The sequence below is a fragment of the Aulonocara stuartgranti genome, assembly GCF_965226115.1.
Source record: "Aulonocara stuartgranti genome assembly, chromosome: 2".
Classification (NCBI taxonomy): Eukaryota; Metazoa; Chordata; class Actinopteri; order Cichliformes; family Cichlidae; genus Aulonocara; species Aulonocara stuartgranti.
The window spans coordinates 28,295,967-28,321,666 of NC_138940.1; the positions used below are offsets into that span (position 1 = coordinate 28,295,967).

Sequence of the window (25,700 nt, forward strand, 5' to 3'; positions counted from 1 at the left end):
AAAGTTAAACAGTTAAACTGTATACAAATTTCAGTTTTTGTTGTTTTTTTTGACAATGGGTTCACAGTTTTGTTTTTTTGTTTTTTTAAAAAGGTACCTTTTTAGCTCCAGGATTAAATGTACAGTTAAACCTCTGCATAATGACAGAAAGGAGAATTTACCTGGTCTGGCTCACTTAAAATTAAAGTGGGCTGTATGTGGCCCACAATGTAACATGAATCCCTGTTCTACACCTGCAGAGATTCCTCTGGGCTTAAAGGGTGTTTTTAAAATCTCCTCAGTCTTGGAAAGTTCTTGCTTACAGAGCACCAGTGGGTTTCTCTCTTTAATATTGAAAGGTTTTTACCTTATGAACAGATGACTGTTATGAATTAGTAGTACATGAATATAGTTGAACTGAACTGAACTAGTGTGCCACAAGAAAGTTGCAGTCAAAATCCAGGCTGCAAAGCAAGGTTTACATATAGAACAGGTCACTACCAAAGTAACATGCTACAATACGCTACTGTTGTTTCGTATTGTTGATGTCAGTTCTATGTCTGAAAGATGACATGAAACTACTGATGTCAAGGAAGTATACTTTATTACCGGAAAGGCATTTCACCTCATAATTTCTCTAATTATGTACAGATATAGTTAATACTTTCTTCATGGGTTTTGACAAAGGCACTCACAATGCGTGTAACATGGGTATAAAACGAGGAACAGTCGTTAAGTGTTTTTTTTTTATGTGCAAAATCTTGTAATAGTACATGTGTAAACAAACATGCATGGACATTAAAGGACGCAACAAATATTTCCAGAGAATTTACCCATACTCTAACTCAGAACAAAAATAAACACCTTCCACCTTCCAATTGTCGTTTGGCAGCATTAACCTTTGCAGCTCTAGGCGCGTCACCAGGTCTATCAAGTCACTTGGCAGTTTTAAAACATGGTATTTAGAAATATACATCACTACAGAAGGAATGCACGGTCAGCTGAGGCGTTCGAGGGATTGAAGAATACTGCTCTGGAAAAATCCTGTCTGCCCGCTGCTCTCCTGAGTAACGAGAACCCGCCCATCAGGTCGCGGTCTGTGGACGAGGACAAGCTCTCCTTGAAGCAGACTGAGCTCTGAGTCTGTTTGGGCTAAATGTGTCGCGGCAACTCTGTGTCTGTGGGAGGGGGGGGGAAGAAAAAAAAAATCAGTAATGACTTTCAAGACTGTATGATCAATCACTGCTCCAGACCCATAAATCCAACATACCTACTTGGGCTGAACTGTGCTGACACAGCTGACAACGTTGGCTGTGAGGTTGTCGGCTTCTGGTTAGTATAAAAATCTGTCATGGCCGTTTCAAGCCCCTTCCGGAGAATAGGACCTTTTCCATCTTTGAGGATAATCCCAGGTCCGTCCCTTCCCAATGTGAGCGATGGGGCCCACACTTCTAAAGGAAGGGGCCCGGGTCGGCTGTTGGAGAGAACCTGATTTCCTGACGACCAAGAGGCGGTCCGATGTCTTGGGGGAGGGGAGCCTTCATTTGTGACAAACCGCACAGACTTTGCCGGCTATGGAAATAAAACAAACTGTAAATCACACAAATAGTAGCGTGATTTAAATATGTATGTATATATACACATACATACATACATACATACATACATACATACATATATATATATATATATATAAAAAAAAAAAACAAAAAAACACCCAGCGCGCCCCTGCGGGCGGTTTATCCTTCAAGCTCGGGTCCTCTACCAGAGGCCTGGGAGCTTGAGGGTCCTGCGCAGTATCTTAGCTGTTCCCAGGACTGCGCTCTTCTGGACAGAGATCTCCGATGTTATTCCCGGGATCTGCTGGAGCCACTCGCCTAGCTTGGGAGTCACCGCACCTAGTGCTCCGATTACCACGGGGACCACCGTTACCTTCACCCTCCACATCCTCTCGAGCTCTTCTCTGAGCCCTTGGTATTTCTCCAGCTTCTCGTGTTCCTTCTTCCTGATATTGCTGTCATTCGGAACCGCTACATCGATCACTACGGCCGTCTTCTTCTGTTTGTCTACCACCACTATGTCCGGTTGGTTAGCCACCACCATTTTGTCCGTCTGTATCTGGAAGTCCCACAGGATCTTAGCTCGGTCATTCTCCACCACCCTTGGGGGCATCTCCCATTTTGACCTCGGGACTTCTAGGTTATACTCGGCACAGATGTTCCTGTACACTATGCCGGCCACTTGGTTATGGCGTTCCATGTATGCCTTGCCTGCTAGCATCTTGCACCCTGCTGTTATGTGCTGGATTGTCTCTGGGGCATCTTTACACAGCCTGCACCTGGGGTCTTGCCTGGTGTGATAGACCCCAGCCTCTATGGATCTTGTACTCAGAGCTTGTTCTTGTGCTGCCATGATTAGTGCCTCTGTGCTGTCTTTCAGTCCAGCTTTGTCCAGCCACTGGTAGGATTTCTGGATATCAGCCACCTCCTCTATCTGCCGGTGGTACATACCGTGCAGGGGCCTGTCCTTCCATGATGGTTCCTCGTCTCCCTCCTCTTTCTTGGGTTTCTGCTGCCTGAGGTATTCACTGAGCACTCGGTCAGTTGGGGCCATCTTCCCAATGTATTCTTGGATGTTCCTTGTCTCATCCTGGACTGTGGTGCTGACACTCACCAGTCCCCGGCCCCCTTCCTTCCGCTTAGCGTACAGCCTCAGGGTGCTGGACTTGGGGTGAAACCCTCCATGCATGGTAAGGAGCTTTCTTGTCTTTATGTCAGTGGCTTCTATCTCCTCCTTTGGCCAGCCTATTACCCCAGCAGGGTACCTGATCACGGGCAGGGCGTACGTGTTGATGGCCCGGATCTTGTTCTTACCATTCAGCTGACTCCTCAGGACTTGCCTGACCCTCTGCAGGTACTTGGTGGTTGCAGCCTTTCTAGCGGCCTCTTCATGGTTCCCATTTGCCTGCGGGATCCCCAGGTACTTGTAACTGTCCTCTATGTCTGCAATGTTGCCTTCTGGTAGTTCAATCCCCTCAGTTCTGACTACCTTCCCTCTCTTTGTTACCATCCGACTACACTTCTCCAGTCCGAACGACATTCCAATGTCATTGCTGTATAGCCTGGTAGTGTGGATCAGTGAATCGATGTCTCGTTCACTCTTGGCATACAGCTTGATGTCATCCATGTACAGGAGGTGGCTGACAACTGCTCCGTTCCGTAGTCGGTATCCGTAGCCAGTCTTGTTAATGATCTCACTGAGGGGGTTCAGGCCTATGCAGAACAGCAGTGGGGACAGAGCATCTCCTTGGTAGATCCCGCACTTGATGGTAACTTGTGCTATGGGCTTGGAGTTGGCCTCTAGTGTTGTACGCCACATCCCCATTGAGTTCCTGATGAAGGCTCTTAGGGTCCCATTGATCTTGTACAATTCTAGGCATTCCAGTATCCAGCTGTGGGGCATTGAGTCATAGGCCTTCTTGTAATCAATCCAGGCAGTGCACAGGTTGGTCAGTCTGGTCTTGCAGTCTCGGCTGATTGTTCTGTCTACCAGTAGCTGGTGTTTTGCACCTCTGGTATTCTTGCCAATTCCTTTCTGTGTCCCGCTCATGTATTGACCCATGTGCCTGTTCATCTTAGCTGATATGATGCCTGACAGGAGCTTCCATGTAGTACTGAGGCAGGTTATTGGTCGGTAGTTGGAGGGGACCGGTCCCTTCTTGGGGTCCTTGGGGATCAGGACCGTCCGGCCTTCAGTTAGCCATTCCGGGTGTCTTTCGTTAACTAGCAGCTGGTTCATTTGTGCTGCCAGACGCTCGTGGAGTGCAGTCAGCTTCTTCAGCCAGTAGGCGTGAACCATGTCGGGCCCTGGTGCTGTCCAACTCTTCATACTGGAGACCCTTTCTTGGATATCTGCCACTGTGATGGTTACTGGACCCTGTTCAGGGAGGTCGCTGTGGTCAGCCCTCAGATCCACTAGCCACTGAGCATTGCCGTTATGGGTTGCATCCTTCTCCCATATGCTCTTCCAGTATTGCTCCGTCTCCAGCCTTGGTGGTGCTGTTCTCTTATTGTTCCCTTGCCACTGAGAGTACACCTTTGCTGGTTCTGTGGAGAACAGCTGGTTTATTCTCCTGCCTTCTATCTCTCTGGTGTACCTCCTCAAGCGGCTGGCCAAGGCTGTGAGTCTTTGCTTGGCAGTTTCCAAGGCCTCAGGTATGGACAGCTTGCTGTATTTCTTAGGCACCTTATTTGTCGCACCTTTCTGCAACTCCGTTAGTTGGCTAACCTCCCTCCGTGCTACTTTGATCTTGCCCTCTAGCCTCCTTCTCCATGGAGGGTACTGCCCCTTGTGGCTGTTCAACTTGTAGCCAAGCATCTCACTGATCACTGCTGCCGTATTGTAGATCAGCTTGTTAGTGTCGGTAATCGTGGTTGTAGGTATTGCCCGTAGTGCTGCATTAACATCATCTAGCATATATATATATATATATATATATATATATATATATATATATATATATATATATGCAAAAGCAAGATCAACTTTAATGACACTGATTTCATAAGAATGGCATTACCTTCTCTGTACTGGTCTTGTGCATGTCAGGCTTTACTAGAATTGACTGAGGGGTAGTGCTGTCCCTGTCCTTCATGAACACAGCAGAAGAGGGCGCTGCTGGATCAGTCATCCAACCCAGCGGTACGTTAGCATTGGATACAAAGCTGCCGCCCTTCTTCCTCTGCAGAGCAGGCGAGTAGCCAGATGCCTGATGTTGTGCAAAGTGCTGCGAGTTGGAGGGAACGTGGGAACTGCCCATGTGGGACGTGCGATTTGAGCCTGAAAAAAAAAAAAAAAAGATCGTCACATACCTGACAAAGTGCATAATTCAATCAAGCCAAGAGAGTGTGGTTGTTTGACACTCGCCTCTGTGTGGGTGAAAAACGCGCCTTACAGTCTCCCAACCCTGTGAATCCCCGTAGAAGGAAGGTTTTCCAATCCCAGTGGGCGACATTGCATGGTGTGCTCCGTTTGGCACAGATGGGATCTGTCCTGGTGAGTATATCGCTCCATCACCATTCACCTTATCAAGAGCAAGGAACACAGTAGGGTTCTTGGCAGCTGTGTGTTTCTTTGCAGATAAAGTGCTGTACTGCGAGGGCACATTAGGCGCTTTGGTCTCCAGCAGTCTGGCCGAGGTTCTGTGTTTTGGGAACAAAAATATTAGTATAGTGATAGTGATGAATGTCTACTTTCACATTGTTGCTATATATGACAAAGAAAACAGCAGCAGGCCGTGACATGCAGCTTTATATTTCTGATTCATAAATAAGTGTACAAAATAGCTCATCTTCATGCCCACACTATGTTACTATCTGAACCCAAATAGCATTTAGCTCCCATTTCCTGCGGTCAGCGATCGCAACCTCTCACCTGAGCACAGGAGTGACGTAGTTGCCGGGAAGAATGCCCACTTTGCCCGTTCTCAGCGATAACCCACGCAGCCAGCCTTCTTTGAATGTTCCGTACACGCCCACCATCTCCCCTTTCCTCAGCTCCAGCTCCTCTGGCCGGCGTGGTTTGTAGGAGTAGAGGACAGCACACCTGAGAAGTCAAAAACAATATACATCCAGATTATTCAGCCCTTTTTTGGCCACATATAACTGTTTCTTATTCTATTCACACCTCATAGATGTGACATTATACATTATAATACCATTAACACACCATGACTTTTCAAAACAGTGACTCACACACTGATGGAGAGCTGCTGTGTGGAGGAGTTTTTGCCATCTGCAGAGGCAGAAGGCATCTGGGGGTTCATCAGAGCCATAGAGATGGTGGGCGGAGTCTCGCTGGTCATTTTCTTCTCGCTCTAAAATGGGATAAATTCAAAATTATCATATAGGAAGCAAAGGACACCTCATGGTACATCGTTTATTATTCATCCCGTAATCACAATCCCAGCAAACTTAACAGTGTGGGCCAACAGTGGGCAAGTGTGGGTAAACAGTGGGGCTGGATTTCTATGGGCAACCTAGAAATTCTATTCTATATATATAGAAGTGCTGTCCATTCTAGAGTGCTGTCGGCACCATTTAGGCACTCCCAACTGGGGCCTGCTTGGGATAAGTGTGGGCTTGCCCTGCCAACACAGCCCCACAGTTCACCCACACCTACCCAATGTGAGCCCACATAGGCATGTTTGTTGGCACATTAATAAGGAAATATCATACAGGGAAATGTGACCGTTATGGAGATACTTAAACGACAGACCTTATTCTATTATGCGGTCAGAAATATGAGCCTGGGAAAAACCACCGATTCAATTTGGAAGTTAAACTGATCCTATTAAAATACTGCAAAAGAAGTCAATTAGTGAAAGAAATCAGGACCTATTCCATTTTCTAATAGACCCCTATTGATAAAGAAGTCACTAAAAGTAGCAACATTCTGGTAATAATGTACCACAGAGCACATCTGGGCCCCAGTAGGACAGCCCACACTGTGTGGGCATACCGTGGGTACGATCAGGCCCACAATGGGCCCCACTGTGGGCCTCTCTTTGCCAAATTTCACACTGATACTGTGGATGTGTGGGTTTGCCCACAGCACCCCCCTCACATAGGCCCCAAAGAGGGCCGCTTGCTGGGATGGCTGTCTATACCGAATGCAATTTTAATTCACTTAACAGTTTAATGTCGACAATGTGGTAAAATGATCAGAAGAAGGATAATTTACTCGATTTTCTATTTTAGAATGTTTATTAACAGTAAAAAAACTTCAGGATGCTGATTTTTTTAATGAACAATGGCAAACATGTAACATGATCAAAGCAAAGACAAACACTTTTAAAAGAATAAAGAGTTTTTATCTGCACAGACCCTGATCTCTGAATCTATTGTCTTAATTTCTTCTGATTTTGTTGTGGTCAGCGTGTAATCCTGACTAATAACAGCCAGAGTTTATAAGGATATAGCAGCCAGGTTACATTTCTGTCTCCAGCTCTCTGCTCTGCTAATCTGCGTCATGGACGTATAAAATAATGGACTCAAGAGGTGCACATCAGCATGTTTGTTTGACTGGCCACACACACGTTGGCTGCATTCACACAAAATTTTCCAAGGTAGTGCCTTTCTGCAGGGCTGTGCAGAAGTGTGGGCCCATTTATTTCTCATGCTTTAGAACGTTACAGCTACGATGCAATCAGGAAATAACGTTTGATTTTTCTAAATCTCTGCTTTGTTCTGCTCAACACCGCTCCCTCTTTCGCTCGCTCCCCTGTTGAGCCAGGGAGGAGAAGTTTAAATGTTGTTGTGTTGTTAAACAGCGGCCTACGCACTTTGCTTGTTATGCCTTTAAGACAGGCATAATGGCACGTGAGCCTTCTGATAATATAAAGCAGTATTATGTAACTTTTACGCCTCCAACACCTCATTTTTGGGCACTACGTAACATGGATGAGAGGGTGTGAAGGTGCATTAACAAAGACCTGCTGCCATAGCTCACCACACACAAGGCTCTGCAGCAGGGGACCGATGTAAAAAGCTGAAGATATAAGAGCGTGCATGGAAGCAGGTGGCTATCAGCTGAGAACTTTTTACTCAGGCACCTTTCACTAAGTGGGGAAAAAAAGTAGATCTGCATCACAAAACTTGAGTACACAACAGGAGTCCGACTGGCAGCCAAGCTGCTACTCTCTTTCTGCAAGCTGACACTCCTAACACTAATTTACCTGTTGTTGTGTATAGTAAATTGCTGGTTTGTATCTAATACACCAATACGCCGGCTATGTTAACTAAATTTCAACTCATTTGCCCAGACATTGGCAAATAAGTTGACATTTGGCGTATCAGTGGTGGATGTTTATCTCTTACGTCAAATCAGTTTGTGCCAAGTGTTCAAAGACAGTGTGATTAAAAGCTAAATCATTCATGACTTTGGTATGTTGCCAGAATTTCACAATCGGTTCATTCCAAGAATGCAGCGCATTCAGTCTCTACATTTCTCCTCATTTCTTTAAGTTTCTCTTTTAATCTGTCACACGTTTGCACATAAGAAATGATTCATTGGATTTTCCTCTGAAATTCTTAGTCATACTTTGAAAAATGTAAACAGACTTCTTTTGCAGTGTATCTTTACAGATCAAAGCTTGTCTACTTAAAGCTTAGAGCAAAGAATATTTTACAGTGATGAAATCAGCAGGATGTGAGTCAAACAAGACTCAAATATGGTGTGTTAGGTTAACCTTTATAAAGCCTGGCCTGTGTGCTGCTTTTTTTCCCCTTTAATCAAACACATTAGTCTTTCTTACTTAAAACAAAGATGCAGAAATAACATTGCTGCGCCCATCTTCTCTGCTGATTCCTGCTTGTATTTACAGCACCACCACTAAACTGCTGCTCGAAGCTTTAACGATAGCCTTTGGGCTCAGAGTTCCTGCTATTACAGTATGCGGCTGGATGTTGCAGTGCTCTCACACTCTGTAACTCAACAGCACAAAGAAAGATGCATCTGACAGACGCATCCAGCACTGTAACCGCAGTCTCGCTTTTTTAAAGGCAGCGCTGTGAGGCAGAAGTAAAAAGTGTAAAAGTAAGGTTGCGTGCACCGATTCCTGAGGACACGACAGACTTCCATCATATGTGAGAGGCCACGACTGAGCATCTCTGTCATAAAGAAAACAACCATGTTTTTAAATGAATGAAGAAGCAGTATACATTATATTTGGACAAAAAAAAAAAAAAAGAAAGATGCAAAGCACTGACAACAAAGAATAACTTAATGTCTTAAATTATTCATCTCTTTCATGACTTTGTGTCCTATTTCTATTCTTAGGTTTTTATTTTAGCCACAAAGAGCCGGCTTTATTTATACTGCAGTCACGCTATGGCCAGGTGCACTGACCCAGCAGCTGCAGCGGCTAAAGGATATTGAAGGATACTTACACAGAGAAACTAACTAAACTAAAGAAGAAGAAGGCTTTCAGGAGCAAAGTGAAGGAGGAGATGAAGGCAGCACAGCGGGAGGTGAAACGCTGCCTGAGGGAAGCAAAGGACACCTACAGGAGGAAGGTGGAGCAGAAGTTGGAGAGGAACAACATGAGGGAGGTCTGGAATGGTGTGAAAACCATCACAGGCCACAACACCAAGAAAAGCACAGTGGGGGGGGGGACTGTGGAGAAGGCAAACGAACTTAACTTCTTCAACAGGTTTGACCAGCCCACAACCCCCCCACCCTCACCTTCACTACAGAGTCCAATCCCCACTCTCCTACCTCCCTCGCTTCCCCCCCTTCCTGACACCATGACACCCCCCTCCTCCAATCCCTCTCTCAGCAGCAAGACATCTCCCCCCCTCCCCTCCTCCCAAACATCTCCCAGTGTCACAGTGGATCAGGTCAGGAGACAACTGAGGAAGCTTCGCCCCAGAAAGGCAGCAGGCCCAGACAAGGTGTGTCCTAGGATGCTAAAGGCGTGTGCTGCTGAACTTGGGGAGCCGCTACAACGAGTCTTCAACCTCAGTCTGCGACTGGGGAGAGTGCCCGCCCTATGGAAGACATCCTGCATCGTCCCAGTCCCCAAAAAGAACCGGCCCAATGAGCTGAATGACTTCCGACTGGTGGCACTGACGTCACATCTTATGAAGACTCTAGAGCGGCTCTTCCTCAACCTCCTCCGACCACAGGTACAACATGCCCAGGACCCACTACAGTTTGCATACAAGGCGGGTGTCGGAGTGGAGGATGCCATCCTGTACCTCCTACACAGAGCCCACTCACACCTGGATGGGGGAAAAGGCACGGTCAGGATCCTGTTTCTTGACTTTTCCAGTGCCTTTAATACCATCCGGCCCTGTATGCTTCAAGAAAAACTGAACAGGATGGAGGTGGACCCCTGCCTGGTGGCTTGGATCTCCGACTACCTCACCGACAGACCACAGTACGTCAGGCTGAAGGACATCACGTCTGACACTGTGGTCAGCAGCACAGGAGCACCACAGGGAACTGTGCTGTCCCCTCTTCTCTTCACCCTGTACACCTCTGACTTCTGCTACAACTCTGAATTATGCCACATTCAGAAGTTTGCAGACGACACAGCCATCATGGGGTGTATCTGGGATGATCAGGAAGAGGAGTACAGAAGTCTGGTGAGGAACTTTGTCGCATGGAGTCACACAAACCACCTGCAACTCAACACCTCAAAGACTAAGGAACTGGTTGTGGACTTTGGGAGGTCCAGAGAAGGTCCACTGCCGGTTCAGATAGAGGGGGAGGAGGTGGAGGTGGTCAACAAGTACAAGTACCTCGGGCTGTGGGTGGACAATAAACTGGACTGGTCATGCAACACAGAGCACCTGTATAAAAAAGCCCAAAGCCGACTGTACTTCCTCAGGAGGCTGAGGTCTTTTAACATCTGCAGGAAGCTCCTGAGGATGTTTTACCAGTCGGTGGTTGCTGGAGTACTTTTCTATGCTGTGGTGTGCTGGGGGAGCAGCACAGCAAAGAAGGACTCATCCAGGCTGGAGAAACTGATCAGGAGGGCTAGCTCTGTGGTCGGCATGAAGCTGGACACTCTGGTGACAGTGGCAGAGAAAAGGACATTAAAGAAACTGATGGACATTATGGACAATGCCAGACATCCTCTGCACACGGCCATAAACAACCAGAAGAGTCTGTTCAGTGACAGGTTGCTTCTCCCAAAGACAAGAACTAACAGACTTAAAAACTCCTTTGTCCCACACGCCATCAGACTGTTTAACTCCTCCCTGGAGGGGAGAGGGAGGGGAAACAGGAGGACAAAGGAGGGGGGAACAACTAAGCTGTAGTGCCTCTTCACCTCACTGTGCAATACCTTTTGTGCAATACTTTTGTAAATAGTCAACGGTGCAATAGACTCAATACTTGAAATGTGCAATTCACTTGTATTTTTATTCCTATTTATTCTATTTATCCCCTTCGTATATTTTATTTATATTGTCTCTGTGTATATGTATATATATATATATATATATATATATATATATATATATAATATTCTGTAACTCTGTAACTTCTGTCGGTGCTGTGCTTTTTTGGAAATCGAATTTCCCAGAGGAACCCACCCGAGGGATTAATAAAGTTCTATCTAATCTAATCTAATCTAACTCTGATATTAGTCAGGCAGAAAATAAAGTCTTATTTAGAGTGAAAGGTTGGCTTGCTCCTACAGTCTGAATCCTGCTAGCACAAACACGCGCATTAATTTAACAGGATATTAATCTGCAGCTTTTTGCCAACATCCTTTGACCTCACATGAAGTGAGACAGTTTGTATGGATGCCCAAAAAGTGTAAAACTAAATAAATTAATGAGCTCTTGTGAAATATTATAATGAATAAATGTAAATAGTTCATCAGTGAGGTTGCAGACGTAGAAATCACGTTCATATTTTTGACGGGGATTTTGATAACGAGCTTTAATCCCATGACCATCCAAAGTAAGTATGAGCTACTGTGTGACTTTGTGAAATAACGTCAGTAAAGTCATCAGCCTTGTCTTAACAAAAAGCACATTTTATTACATTTTATTGCCATGTTGTGGAAAAGAACTACTCTGCCTTCAAATAGTGTTGTTACTATGGAAATACCTGAACTCCAGGTCACTTTGTAAGAATAATGAGGAAATGACTTCTGGAGCCCTTAAAAACAATAAATTTTATTATATTAAAAAAGGCTTTTTGTTATATCTGCAACCTGTATCTTCTGAAATGATCATTTTACCGTCACAAAAGCAAACACTACCAACACCACGTCATAATGTGTGTCTAAAAATTATGATATGAGGTGAAAACATTCACAAAAGCTCTGACTGGACAGGTCTTTTCAGTTATTATGGATAAGACTTCTAGTCAAGCTGAAGCTGGTTAGCGGATATTACATGATGTTTAACTGTGATCAAAAGGTGCTAGGCCTGCACAGAATCAAAAAACCACCAAACAGCACATGACACGTTTGACTTCTATCCAGCTTGATCTCGAGTCACCGTGGCATCATGCCGACATCATCAGGAATTACCTCGCGGGATCACTTGCAGCTGCACTTTTCTGAGGTTGCTCTCCACTCACTGCAACCCCCCCGCCAAGGGCATGATAGAAGGCACGAGGCTTTTCCCTCATCCAACCAGCTCAGATGTGTGACGTTGTTACGTGTTACGTCTTCTGCGTCATTTTCAATATTAACATTTTATTTGTTAAAATTGCACTATTCAAGTCTATTTTTTTCCTGCTAAAAATGATTAATGAGGCCAAAATGAGATTCGAAACAACTGCAATTTATAATTAATTTAAAGAGACATAGAACTGTTGTTTAAACATGTGAAGACATAAGATCTGTGCAGACTGATTTCAAACCTCATTTGATTGATAGATTTGATTGATTTATTGGTCTTTGGATTTTATTTCGAGTGTTTGTTTATGAAGTTTATATGTATGACATGTTGGGAAGTATAAACCCTGTCAACTCATTATCATGGATATGTTCTCTTACATGTTTATGGTTATGGAAAAGTTTTTCAATTGGGTGAAAAGAAGAATAACCTTGAACGCAGCTTTTGTCCCCCACCCTAGTGTACTCACTAGCTTTCAATCACTTTACAGGTTCGGGATTTTATTCGAGTTCAGTTTTTAAGCTTATGTCTCCACCCTGGATGTGTTTAATGAAAACTCCAATCAGACAACATAAATTAGCTGTGCAGAGGGACGAGTAAGCTGAATTTCAAACAGCCAGTTAGAGGGTGAGGATGATTTATATTATTGACTAGTCTCCCTCTTTAGTAACCAATTAATGCTTTGGTTTTTTTAAGCTAAAAAAAAAAAAAAGAAAAAAAAAAAAAAGGGAAAAATCAATGACGAGTGAAAAGAGGGGAAAAAAAACTTTGTGGAGAAAAATAGTATAACTTCCCCACACTGTCCCGCTTACCATTATTTTTTTTATTCAACTGCAACGTGTCAGTCTGTGCAACCTTCGTCAGGTACAGAGAAAAAGTGTTCATGCAAACATTTGCACATATATACACATTCAGAGAGATTCAGCCAATTAGGGACTCCTCCATGTATTCTTTAGTCAACTGAGTGATGCATAGTGTTTTTAGGAAATGCAAACATCACAATTCAAACCACATACACCCCAAAAAAATAATATAATGGAGAAGCCACTACATAACATTGAGTGCAAGTTCATCATTCAGTCCTTTAGGTGACAATATCTGCGAGGTGAATGCCTCTCTTCTCTTCACTAACAAGTCATGGTTTCCACCCATTGGAGGTACTGGAACATGCTCAGTGTCACAAAATCATAAAGATGCAGAGATCATGTTTCATATCATTAAAAAATGTGCTTCTACTGAATAATTTTGTCACATCGGTGAATCGCACTTTTATTGTTAACTTATTCTCCGTGTGGTTTTGCTGATATGTGCAAAACCACAAGGGCAATGTATCATTTATATATAATTTGAGTAAATGCACATGTAGTCACACTTCTTATCGGAAATTTTTTTCCGGTATGCGACTGAAAAAAGTATGTAGTTTTACTAGTGTTGTGACACTGGACGCAGTGTCCACACCAGTAATTTCCATTTGCAAGGGCATTCAAAGGGGTCTGACACGGTGTTCTGGGAATCCATCCTAACTCACAAGCCATCCTACCCATTGTTTCTGCACATGTGTACAACACAAAACCCACATTTACTTCATTTTTTTTTTTAACCCATTGCCAATATTTCTTATGGTTAGGGTTATGGTTTGGATTAGTCAGAAGTCACCATCAAATTATAATACGGGTAGGACGATTTGTGAAAGTAGAACGGTTTCTCAGAACAACGGCTGACTATCTCGTGTTTTAATGTCCTTTAAATTTCGTTCTTATTTATATACAAACAAAGGTGGGAGATTTAAAATGGGATCTGATTTCAAAATTTGGCAGTAGGCACAAGTAGCTAATAATAATGTATGTCTATCAGTATCTTGTCGACATTGTTATACATAACCCATGTGTCAATGAAAATAAGTGTTGTACTCAAAAATAAACTTATGGTTATTTTTAAATGTACAGGGTGGGCCATTTATATGGATACACCGTAATAACATGGGAATGGTTGGTGATACTAAAGTCCTGTTTGTGGCACATTAGCATATGTGAGGGGGCAAACTCCTCAAGATGGGTGGTGACCATGGTGGACATTTAGAAGTCGGCCATCTTGGATACAACTTTTGTTTTTTTCAATAGGAAGAGGGCCATGTGACACATCAAACTTATTGGTAATGTCACAAGAAAAACAATGGTGTGCTTGGTTTCAACGTAACTTTATTCTTTCATGAGTTATTTACAAGTTTCTCTTTGTTCACAGCCATTGACATGTCAAAGAGGTTAACACGTGAGGAGCGGATCGAAATTGTGTTGATATCTGGTGAACGCAGTAACCGGGTCATTGCAGCAGATTTCAATGCAAGACACCCTACGAGACCACCCATCTCCCATGCTACAGTCAGCAAACTGCTTGCCAAGTTTCGTGAAACTGGTTCAGTGTTGGATTTGCCAAAATGTGGACGCAAGAAAACTGTCACTAATGAAGAAACATCAGTGGCTGTCCTAGCTTCATTCAGCAAGAGCCCACAGTGTAGCACTCGCCGCATGTCACTGGAGAGTGGCATTAGTCAAATATCCCTTCGGTGGATATTAGTTACTCACAAATGGCACCCTTACAAACTCCAACTACTGCAGCATCTCAACGAGGATGACCCAGATCGGTGCACAGAATTTGCAGAATGGTCAAAACAAAAATTGGAACAAGACCCTCAGTTCACGCAGAAAATTTTGTTCAGTGATGAGGCAAACTTTTATGTAAATGGTGAAGTTACAAACAAAACCATCGCTATTGGTCTGACACTAACCCACATTGGATGGATCCCTCCAAGACTGTTGGAACAACAAAAGTGATGGTTTGGTGTGGTATATGGGGTACAACGATAGTGGGTCCATTCTTCATCAATGGAAACCTCAAAGCCACTGGATATTTGAAATTGCTACATGATGATGTGTTTCCCTCTTTATGCACTGAAGCTGGCACGTTCCCTGAGTTTTTCCAGCAAGAGGGTGCACCACCACATTATGGGTGCCAGGTCCGAGCATTCCTAGATGAACAGTTTCCTGGAAAGTGGATTGGTCGTTGTGGGCCAGTTGAATGGCCCCCAAGGTCTCCCGATCTGACCCCCTTAGACTTTTATCTTTGGGGTCATCTGAAGGCAATTGTCTATGGTGTGAAGATACGAGATGTGCAGCACCTGAAACTACGGATACTGGATGCCTGTGCTGGCATTTCTCCTGCGGTGTTGCTATCAGTGTGTGAAGAGTGGGACAAGAGGGTTGCATTGACAATCCAACACAATGGGCAGCACATTGAACACCTTTTATAAGTGGTCAAAACTTGTAAATAACTCATGAAAGAATAAAGTTACGTTGAAACCAAGCACACCATTGTTTTTCTTGTGACATTACCAATAAGTTTGATGTGTCACATGACCCTCTTCCTATTGAAAAAACAAAAGTTGTATCCAAGATGGCCGACTTCTAAATGGCCAACATGGTCACCACCCATCTTGAGTTTGCCCCCTCACATATGCTAATGTGCCACAAACAGAACTTTAATATCACCAACCATTCCGATGTTATTACGGTGTATCCATATAAATGGCCCACCCAGTATATTCAGATCCTCTTCATTTCCTTGAATGAATAATAACAGTAGAAGCAAAGCTGTAAATGTAAGAAGCTAAAACACATTTATGTCAAAATGAAGATTTAAAATAATTAATTCATACTTTCATGTAACTTCATCTAAACTAAGGTAATACCCTCCTTGCTGCATTAGCTTAACAATCTACTTTGCCTAAAATGCCACTAAGCTTTTGACCAGGTCACCTACAATCCATCACGTGTGACTAATCAAAATCTGAATTTAATTCAGGTTTCCTGTTTTGTACCTCTGCACAGTCAAACAGTGAACTAGATTACAGATCAACTGCAGTCGTACTCAAACACAAAGCCTCAAAGCTCTTCTGATCTGCGTTTACCTAAACTTTTATCTGTCTATCTTCGGTCTTCCATCTCCGATTAAGCTTGAGATTTGAAGAGAACCGTCTGCCACTTATCTTGTTTTTACTTTTAAATCTATTTTTTCTGTTTTCGGAAGCACTTTGTGACTCTGCACTTGAAAACTGCCGTATAAATAACTCAGCCTAATTATTTCTGCTCTTTTATGCAGTCACTTTGCAGGGTGACTGCATAACCACTGATAACAATTACAATGATGTCAGATATTCTGGTGAAGTATGATAGGGGAGTGAACTTTTTTTTCAAATTAATCCTAAAGTTTGCTCTTACATAACTGTGCAGATATTCACACTAATATGCATTATTTCATCCACAGTGGGAGGGAAGCTGCAAAATAAAAAAAAAAGAAACAGGCGAGAGTCAGAGGTAAGAGCCGATGGGAAGCGGCACCAAGAATAGCACAAACATGCCGTCTTGGTCACTGGAGAGCTCAGCCTCAGCTTCAGGGACACGGCCCCTCCGCTCCCTTAAAAAGGGGGAGTGTGTGGCTCGTCTGCCATTACAGGCTCGCTGATGTGAAAGGGAGCGTTACCTGCTTAGTGAAGAGGAAGGAGCTTGAAGGAAGGGCAGAGAGGGAGAGGGGTCTGTTATGTAAGCAACTTCACTAGTGACTCATCATCATCATCAGCATGAGAGCGATAAGCAGACACACTGAGGGACTCTCTGAGCCTCCCACTCTCCACATCTATTTCTCATTTTTTCCTCCTCCTTCTTCCCACTTCATGCGTTTTTTGTTTTCGCAGCCTGAAAATGTGTCGCGTTTCTCTCCCTCGCTCCATACCATTTTCTCGGACGCTCAGCTTTTCCTCTTCCTGCCGTACTGCCCCGTTTCCTCATTTCTTATCGTTCCCCTCCGCCTCCCTTCCTCTCCTGTTTCTCTCCAACCTGCATGAGGTTGAGCATTTCTGCGCTCTGACATGTGTAATTGCAGGGCAGAGCCGAGACGTTTGAAAGGAATCAAAGGAAATCGCTATTCTGAAGGGCAGGGAATTTGGCAGCGCGTTACATTATTAAGCCTTCCAGAGGCTTTCATGCCAGCACTGTACTCTTAGGCCCCGTGACTTGGTGCCACATCACCGCTGTTTTCTAATGTGAAATAACAGCACTATGTCCGGTTATTTACTCCAACGTGCTAATGATTTATAGGAGCTTTTGGGTCATTTCCCGAGTAAGTTTTATCACAAGCTTTCTCAGAAATGAACTCTTCTTGTCTTGGTTAAAGCTATGTGCAGGGACATGTTTACCAATCATGCCTCGCCCTGATATTGCTACACATTCTTCATAAAGTATGCAGCAGATATCATGTTAGTGCCGGAAAAGCTATGACCCCAATAGCCTGAAACACTAACATTCCCAAACTCCAGCCTCACTAAACAATGAAACAGCAAAAATCTTCAGTTTCAAGACTGTTAATGACTTCTAGTCTTCTAGAGGTAATAATTAATTTAGACAGTAAAATTGACCTGCTTTCTTCTGTGCTCCCTCAGAGTTAAAAAAAAATAAGTTAATGAGTCATTTTAACAATCCCATCAAATCAGAAGAGATTTCCTCTTTTCTCTCCTGCTTGACAGTTCTCCCTGTGAGGATTCAAACTCGCACAACATCACAAACCACATGTCCCTGAGATGAAGAGAGAAAAAAAGAAAACCCACCCTGTGGAACTATAATTCATCTCAGACGGGAAATCCTGGCTTTTGTCCCAGGACTCGTGATTAAAGACCTCTCAAAAGTTACGGTCCACTCACCTCCACTCCTCACTTCTTTTGTTTCCCTTTCCCACATGTGTCTCGTCTTAATGAGAACCACTTAATCACAAGGGCGATCTCTTTCTCACTCATTCCTGCAGCTTACAGTGTCACGGTTCCCTCCCTTAACCAGAGGCCAACTTGATCAGTGACTCAAATAAACACCTCTTATTATCGCACATAAAACCATTTCACCTTTTTGCCAACAGCATGTTTTCTGTTATAGCAAATCACTGCGAGCAAAGCCAAACCCAGCTTTAATTAAAAGATTAGAGCAGAGGTGGAGAAAAGAATAAATAAATAATAAGAGAGTTATGTGACTCACTTGTAACAGGTGTCTGTGCGAATCAGAGTGGCGTCTTCGCTGAGAGTTCACTCTGGAAGAATGAGAGTGGCCCCGGGTGGTAGTGGGCACAGAGAGGCGCTGCGTCTGACCCTGACGGTTGTAGCTGTTGAAGGTGTTGTTGTTGTCTCCTGTCTGATAAAAGTTGCTTCCTCCGGCTACGGGCTGTTTCCGTTGGTTGGAGAGGGGCAACGTGCTGATGACGGGCGTCTTAGCCGGGGCTTGAGGGACTCCGTAATGGGCAGTCCTACTGGATGCGTCAGTGGCCTTGTCTTTGCCCCCGCTCGAAGTCTGATGGTGAAATTCTGCTAGATCCCCCCCCCTCCGACTCTTTCCCTTCAGCAGTTTGGCAGCCACAGAGTTTGGCTGGAATAGGATGAATGCATAAAAACGAACCACAGTAAGAAACGTAACACAGGAAAATCCTCAGTCAAGAAAAACAATTCCTCTCAAACTTGCTCTAACCTGCGCCTGCCAACCTCTGCTCCTGCTGACCAGCTAAAAATCTGTCTAAATACACCCACTTATCACCGCTAGACTCACCCCTACAACTTGTTGGACAGGCAGGCAGCAGAGAGCGTGAGAAGTACCAGCCAATAAGCCAGGCAGGGTTGGATACTGCTGAGAAATGAGCCGCGCAGACAGACAGGCAGGCAGACAGGCATTGGCAGGGTTAATGCTTTCACTCTCCACAGTGATGTGCTGTTATGCCACCCAAGCAGAGAAAGCATTACTGTGTCTTTACGCCTGGCTGCACGACACAGGAAGAGGCTGGCTCAGAAAGGAGAGGAGGAAAGTGGAAAGGAGAAAGATAAAGAGCATCACTGAAGCAGGGCTCGAGGAGAAGACATGGGTGAGTGGGAGATAAAAGTATGCATGCATTAAAGAGAGGACTAATAAGAAGAGGGGGTATATTAGTGAGGAAATCACAGCAAAGCAGATGACAAGTTAGGAAAGTAAACAGGAAGTGAATGAGGCATTGACCCCAGCGACTGAATGAACAAACACAGCCCCCCTCCAGCATGGGTGAAGTTAATTCCTGGAGGCAGAAAGTGCAGAGGAAAACAAATGACAGTCAGCCAGCTAAGCAAGCCCCGCAACCCTGAGTAAGCCACATAGTCACAAACTAATGAGCAGCTGCAGACACAGCAGGGCTTCGCAGATTAGCTTTCTGCCTCAGCACTTTACAGAGCAGGAGTGACATTTACTGACAAATCAGAGATTTGAATGAAAAGCAAGTTAGCGTCCCGGCAGTGACCTGGAATTAATGGCATCCGGCGACGACATCTGCAGTTCAATTGATTACACTACCGGAGAAAAGTGGCTAACGGCAGGTGTCGACCTCGATCGCGCTGAAAAGGTCACAACTCACATCCAAGGAAGAAAAGAAACTCACCTCTGTAAACTGCTCAGGGCAGAATCCCACTTTCTCCCCCAGCTTGGCCTCGATCCAGTTTTCATCCACCCGCCTGATGAAAGTAAGAATGTCTCCCTGTATGAAGCACAAAATAAATAACAGACTGAAAACCACACACAAGACGGCACACAAGATGGATTTAACAGAGTGCGCTTGCCCCAGAGACTGAGCACTCAGCTCGGAAACTCTGTGTTTCTCCACGAACATGTGACATAAGCTCCCTTTGTGTCTGCAGGCCTTGTCCTTTTCTGTGGCCAGCCTCTTAAAAAAAACAACAACATTTGACCACCTAGATTGAGAAACAAAAGAGGCTCGGTCGAGGGCGTTTTAATGGAGGGCACAAAAGTACCCAGGCCCTTATATAACTGCCTCAGAAATCCAGGGTAAGTAAGAACTGCTGCAATGGAGGTCTGAGCCTCCGTTTCCACAAGTCTCAGTTTTCAGTCTCTGAAAACAGTGAAAAGAATAAAAGCGGTGATCCTTATGTAGCAGTCTTTGCTGGGGACTTCCTGCGCTCTTTGTATTCACAGATTGCTACAAACACAGGTTTAATATAAAAGAAAGCAGGATTAAGTTCAAGGGGTTAAGCATCAATTCAAAACTGCTGTTTCCCTGCCATGACAGAAGATAAGTCAATACACCAGTTGAAAGGCTTCTAACATCCTAGCTAACTGACAGATCTGTCCTTTATGCATCTATGAAATCTAAACCGAAGCAAGTAGTCAAACCAGCAGCTAAAACTATGACCGTATGACTTTATCGGTGTCTCAGATCATTGTGGAGGAGTTTTGGTCCACTTTTTGTTCATGCACAGCTTCAGTTACTCTGTTGTAGATTTGCTGCTGTACTGTCCCATTTTCAGCCAAGCTTTAGCTGTCAGCCACATGGCCTCACATTACCTCTCCACCATCATCTTGACAGCTGGTATGAGGTGTTGATATGTTGTGTTTGGTTTCCAAACATGGTCCTGTGCATTATGACCAAACATCCGCACACTGGTCACTGAACAAAGCATAAAGTCTTACGCTTTGTTCAGAAGCAACTTTGCAAACCTCAACTGTTTGGTAGGGTTCTTCTGGCAACCCTACCAAACAAGCCTAACTTGTTCAGTCTTTTCCTAATTGCATTGTGGAGTCAGAGATTTAGCTCTTGGGTTTTTTTTTTTTTTTAGTTGTTTCCCTTGGGTGTAAAGTCCTGGAAAGGACTTTCTGTTAAACACACACCTGAATATATCAGACTATCAATGAATAAAGAGCATTTGACTATCAGCAAATGGCTGCTGCTTACACTCTCTGGACCAGATTTACTAATATGTTGCTCCATAAACTGGGTTTTGGTGTAAAAAAGGTGTTTACAGGGAGTAACAGATTTGCGACTGACGCTGTTAAACATGTGTCGCAAGGTGACCTCATAAGGTGCAAAACGTAAGAAGGAGAATATTTAAATCAAGCACAAAAACATTTACTGATATTTGCGACACACAATTTACTGCTAATTCTGCAGATATTTAAAGCATGTCTCATTTTTACCAGTTGATATTGAAATGAATCAACTGTGCCTGTGTTTAGAAAATAGCAAACACCTATCAGCGCTGTCTGGGGATTGAGCTCAAACGCTACTTTGCCCTGTTTAGTAAATCTGGCCCTTAATTCTATGGAAGCATTACCGACTGCACAGACCCCTTTGAAAACTGTCTTTTTCACATTACTGGGGAGCTTACTGAAATCATAAAGAAATAAAATACAGGTGCTTTTTAGCCACAATAAATATGTGAAGTTTGGTCCATTTGTACCGCCATGGTGGTCTGTAAACTTCAGTGCATGTGCGATAACTGAATTTCTAAAAACGAGGCTTGTAGCATATTTCTTGCAGAGGAACCTTTATACTTTTTCACTCTAGAGGTTCACTGAAGTAAAACCGATGCTATTTAAAAGGTTTAAAACTGTGCACACACAATTACCCCATGAACACTATATTGCCCTGCTGCACTAACTCAGCAGTCTGAGTGGCTCACCTTGAGGAAGCTGAGAAAATATCTGCTGTCTTCCAGATTCATTTCTTCTGGTTTAAAGTCACACAGTGCTCTGCACAGAGCTGGTGCTTGGAGCTGCTGGAGGGGCTGCAGCTGAGGTGTCTGGCTGACGACCTGCTGAGCACTGACAGACGCACTGCTACTGTCGCCGGCGTGCCAGTTGTCATCCCCTTTGTGTTTTGGTGTGATAGCGTTACCAGCCGAGAGGAACAGCTCTCCTGACAGATCACCTCTGTGGCTATACACTGATGCTCTGTGAGCAGCCTAAAGTGTGGAAGAAAGTCAAATTTCAGCTTCTTTATGTTGAAATAATTAAGATTTCTTACATAATGTAAGATTTTAAAGATCCCACACTCTGCAATTTCATCTGTAAAAATCCCCGGCTATGACACATTTTAAGAAAATAAGTGACAGTTGGTGTGAGGTGCTACAGAAACACTCTGCATTTAATTTGTGCTTCATCTTGTAATACGAGTTAGATTGTGGGATGACAAAACAATTTTGCGCTGAACCGGCACTGATGCACCACTGAGATATGAAGATGACTTTTATATGACACATCCTTTCTTTTTTCTTTTTTCCCCCTTTCAAGATTGTATCAAGTTTACACTTCAGTTTGGAGTTTTTCGAAAACGGCACAAAAGCGATTACGCTGCCTGAGAGGGCACAAAATCTGATTAATATGGACTTCAAGTCATACTTAAAGTAACAATTTCACAAGTCTCCTCGTGATTTCCGTAACTAAATGCAGGCTACACCCTGAGCTTCACTGATTATTACCAGTGGAAAATGTCATATGTGCAATTTAAATTGATGGTTTAGGGATTTTGTATCAAGTCTGTAGATAAAGTGTTTACATCCACTTTACGGCCAATCATCGTAGCATCGGGTTACAGTTAATCAGACTGACACATACTGTATCCATGACAGCATTCGGAAGAAGCCAAAACTAACTCGGTTTAACGAAACAGGCTCAGCTTTCTGAACTGTGACTGAACTCAAATCAGGTTTCAAGTAGAATACTGAACTCTTCTTGTTTAGCTCGCACATGTGAGAACGCAGATTTGTGGACTGTAAAGTTTTTGCAGAGATGCATATAATACTAATTTAAAAAAAAAATGCATAAGAAATAGTCAGTTCACTGGGCTTTGTATAATTCCCTCTTCATCATCTTCTTCTGCCTATGGCAATCTCTAAATCTGCATGCTGAATTTGTTTTTTGTTTTTCATTTTGCACACAAATAAAACTGTCGTCCAATTTTTTCTGGTGGCACCCAAAAGCCTGCATCACTGCCAGAGAGCCAAAGTTGGAGGTCCAATTGGGTTCATAAAGTGGGAAAACACAGATTTTCTAACTTTACCACCACCACCACCACCACCACCACCACCACAGAAAACAGCAGACTTTCAGCATTAATTAAAAGGGTTTTACAAAAGCATTGCATTAACTGATTAATTTCACTGACTTTTCAGCTAAAAGTCTGAACTTTAGTCACATGATGATTGTTTGATTTCAGATCCACTGTGGTGATGTGCAGGGGGCAAAAAGTGTATAATTGTCAAAAAATGCTTATGGAGCTAGCTGTATTCATGTGCACTTTACTTCACTTTCTGGCATATAGAACATTTTTTCCCCAACTTGTTCTACGGCTTGGCCCACCTTCCTAAGAATGCCCATCATTTGTCCCCTCAGGGGCATTGCTTTAAGTAGAAATATGTTTTCTTCTTTAAACGCTTTATTTTTAATATATAAACACCAGAATGCTAGGAATATGAAGTACTCTGTTTTGCATGAGCCACAAACTTTCAGATGTATGGAGATTAGTCGAAAAATATCGCTTAGCTACTGTTGGAAATATAACCGAGCAGTAAACCACAGCTCTCCATGGAGTTGACACACATATTATCATCTGGTTGGTTTTTCCCTCCTGTTGCCCTGCATGCGTGTGGGTGTATCACTCAGCAGCACTTCTATAGATTAACGGCATAAAGTGCTATCTGTTTTTTCCCCATCACTTGATAATTATAGTATTTTCTATAGTTTGCTTAAAGGATCTTATCTACATCCAAGATTGATATTCCATCATATTAAAAATCCCCAAAGTTCAAAGGTTAGGTAGTACAAGTGAAAGGGCAAACACTTGCATTTTTACTACTGTGTAAAACCCTTCAGCCCGTATAGTGTAGTGTAGTGTTAATAACAAATAACTATACTTGTCAGTAGTGATGTGCAACACTTGAGTTTGGGTTTCACATATTAGTTTTTACAGTTCCACTTTGTTTCTCATATAGCTGTAGATGACTGGGCTGAGGCCTTACTCACCTCATTGTTCCCCTGCTTCTCTCTGTTTGGACTTTCCTGGTACTGTTTATCGTCCCTGGCTGTTAAGCTCTCCCGGGACACGGGCACTGCATAGCGGGATTTCTGTGTGTTCTTGCTGGGGCCCGAGGGACCGTTGAGCCCCTCCAGGAGCCGCACCAGCAGGAGGTTTGTCGGCAGCTCCTCTGCGGTCCTGGCCGGGACAGGAGCGCGGCACTCAGGGCAAAATAGCTGGTACTGGTCAGCCTCGTGCCTCTGCAGGCAGGGCAGGCAGAAAGTGTGCTGACAGGGAAGGACCTTGGCTGACGCATCCAGCTTCTCCAGACACAGAGGGCACTCCAGCAAGGCCATTAGAGCCAGCTCCTCCATTTTAAAACTTGTTTAAAACTGTTTGAGAATAGGACTTCTGGTACATCGGAAACACTATAATCCACCATTCTGAGACAGAAACACAGAAAGGAATGAAAAGCTGATGTAGTGAAATAAGTTACTGCCAAAACACAGTGAAGCAGTTACAACACGAGTGACCAATGTCCTCGCACATGACAGCCAGTAGAACTCCATGTCCCACCACATACCTCCAGACAGCTTTGATAAGGTCGAACTACAACCTAATAGAGCGCCCCACGCGCAGCTGCTCGCCCGCGGTGCTTTACACAGGTGTCATGTCGGCTCACCTGACTCCACAGGTAGGACAGAACCAGGAAATAACACAGTTCTTCCATATTTGTTTACAAGAAAAACCCTCAAAGAACAAAAAAGCACACACGTGGTACTTACACGTTTGCTTCCTGCCAATCAGAGGGACAATCCATAAACTTCGACTATTTGGAAATGCGCAACTTCTTCCCCGCCGTCGTCGAGACGCGGTGCGCCGAGCACGGGGCACAAAGGGCGCATCAGCTTTACCTTAAACCCGTGCCAAATATCACGACGACATTTAAAAAGAAACGCACCTGGTAGAATTCTACTCAAAACAAACTCCTTAAAATGTCCCAGCCGCCTTCGGGCGCATCCATCAGGAACTGTCTCGGGTTTCAGTGTCTTGACTAAGTTTAACCCTTTACAGCTGATCAGCTCGGCTACACCGTTCAGGGTAATGACACGGAATATTTCAAGGTGATGTCATGCAAAGGATTAAAATGGACGTTTAAAATCAAATCTCCTGTAAGACAAATGCTTTTTGCAATTCCTACATTTAAAAAAACATTTATTTATTTATATATTTATTTTTAACTGTATATGTTTTGCATAGTCTCAAACAAATCCTTAAAAACACTAAAATTAAACATGGCAGACATTGAAGCTTTTAATTATTTTTCCCTTCAAATGAACCGTCTGAGCATGCCCATCTTTATTGATTAAAACATGTATGAAACGGGGAATTTTGGGCATCATTTACAGCGCAGTCGTGTGACTTTGGCTCCCTCTGCTGGTGCATACACTCACCGCACTCCGCAGCAGTTTATAAAGCCCCACAGCAGTGCACATCAGTTTGAATTGAGTAAAGGGAATATCAAGCATACCTGACATTCACCGGCACTCCTTTCCTCCACCACAATTTTGCCAAAAGGCATTTAAAGCAGTTCACAGTTAACATGTCGCATGACTTTTAATTGTTGCTCGGATTACAGCAGCACCGCCCAAACCCCAAATTCCCTTTCTTGCATCAAAGTGTTAAATAATTCACCAGTGTGGGCTGTGTACTGAAAGTTCA

General features: G+C 43.7%; 1 protein-coding gene across 1 annotated transcript; it reads right to left on the reverse strand.

The window, feature by feature from the left end:
* Positions 1 to 564: 564 nt before the first annotated feature.
* Positions 565 to 25,082, reverse strand: sh3rf2 (SH3 domain containing ring finger 2). Its single transcript, XM_082554299.1, is given in 12 exon segments — positions 565 to 1,157; positions 1,250 to 1,551; positions 4,559 to 4,818; positions 4,906 to 5,180; positions 5,413 to 5,583; positions 5,733 to 5,854; positions 18,197 to 18,580; positions 19,611 to 19,706; positions 21,646 to 21,927; positions 23,987 to 24,363; positions 24,366 to 24,421; positions 24,764 to 25,082. Coding segments are annotated over 12 exon segments (2,541 nt in total). The 5' UTR covers positions 24,799 to 25,082; the 3' UTR covers positions 565 to 976.
* Positions 25,083 to 25,700: the final 618 nt, after the last annotated feature.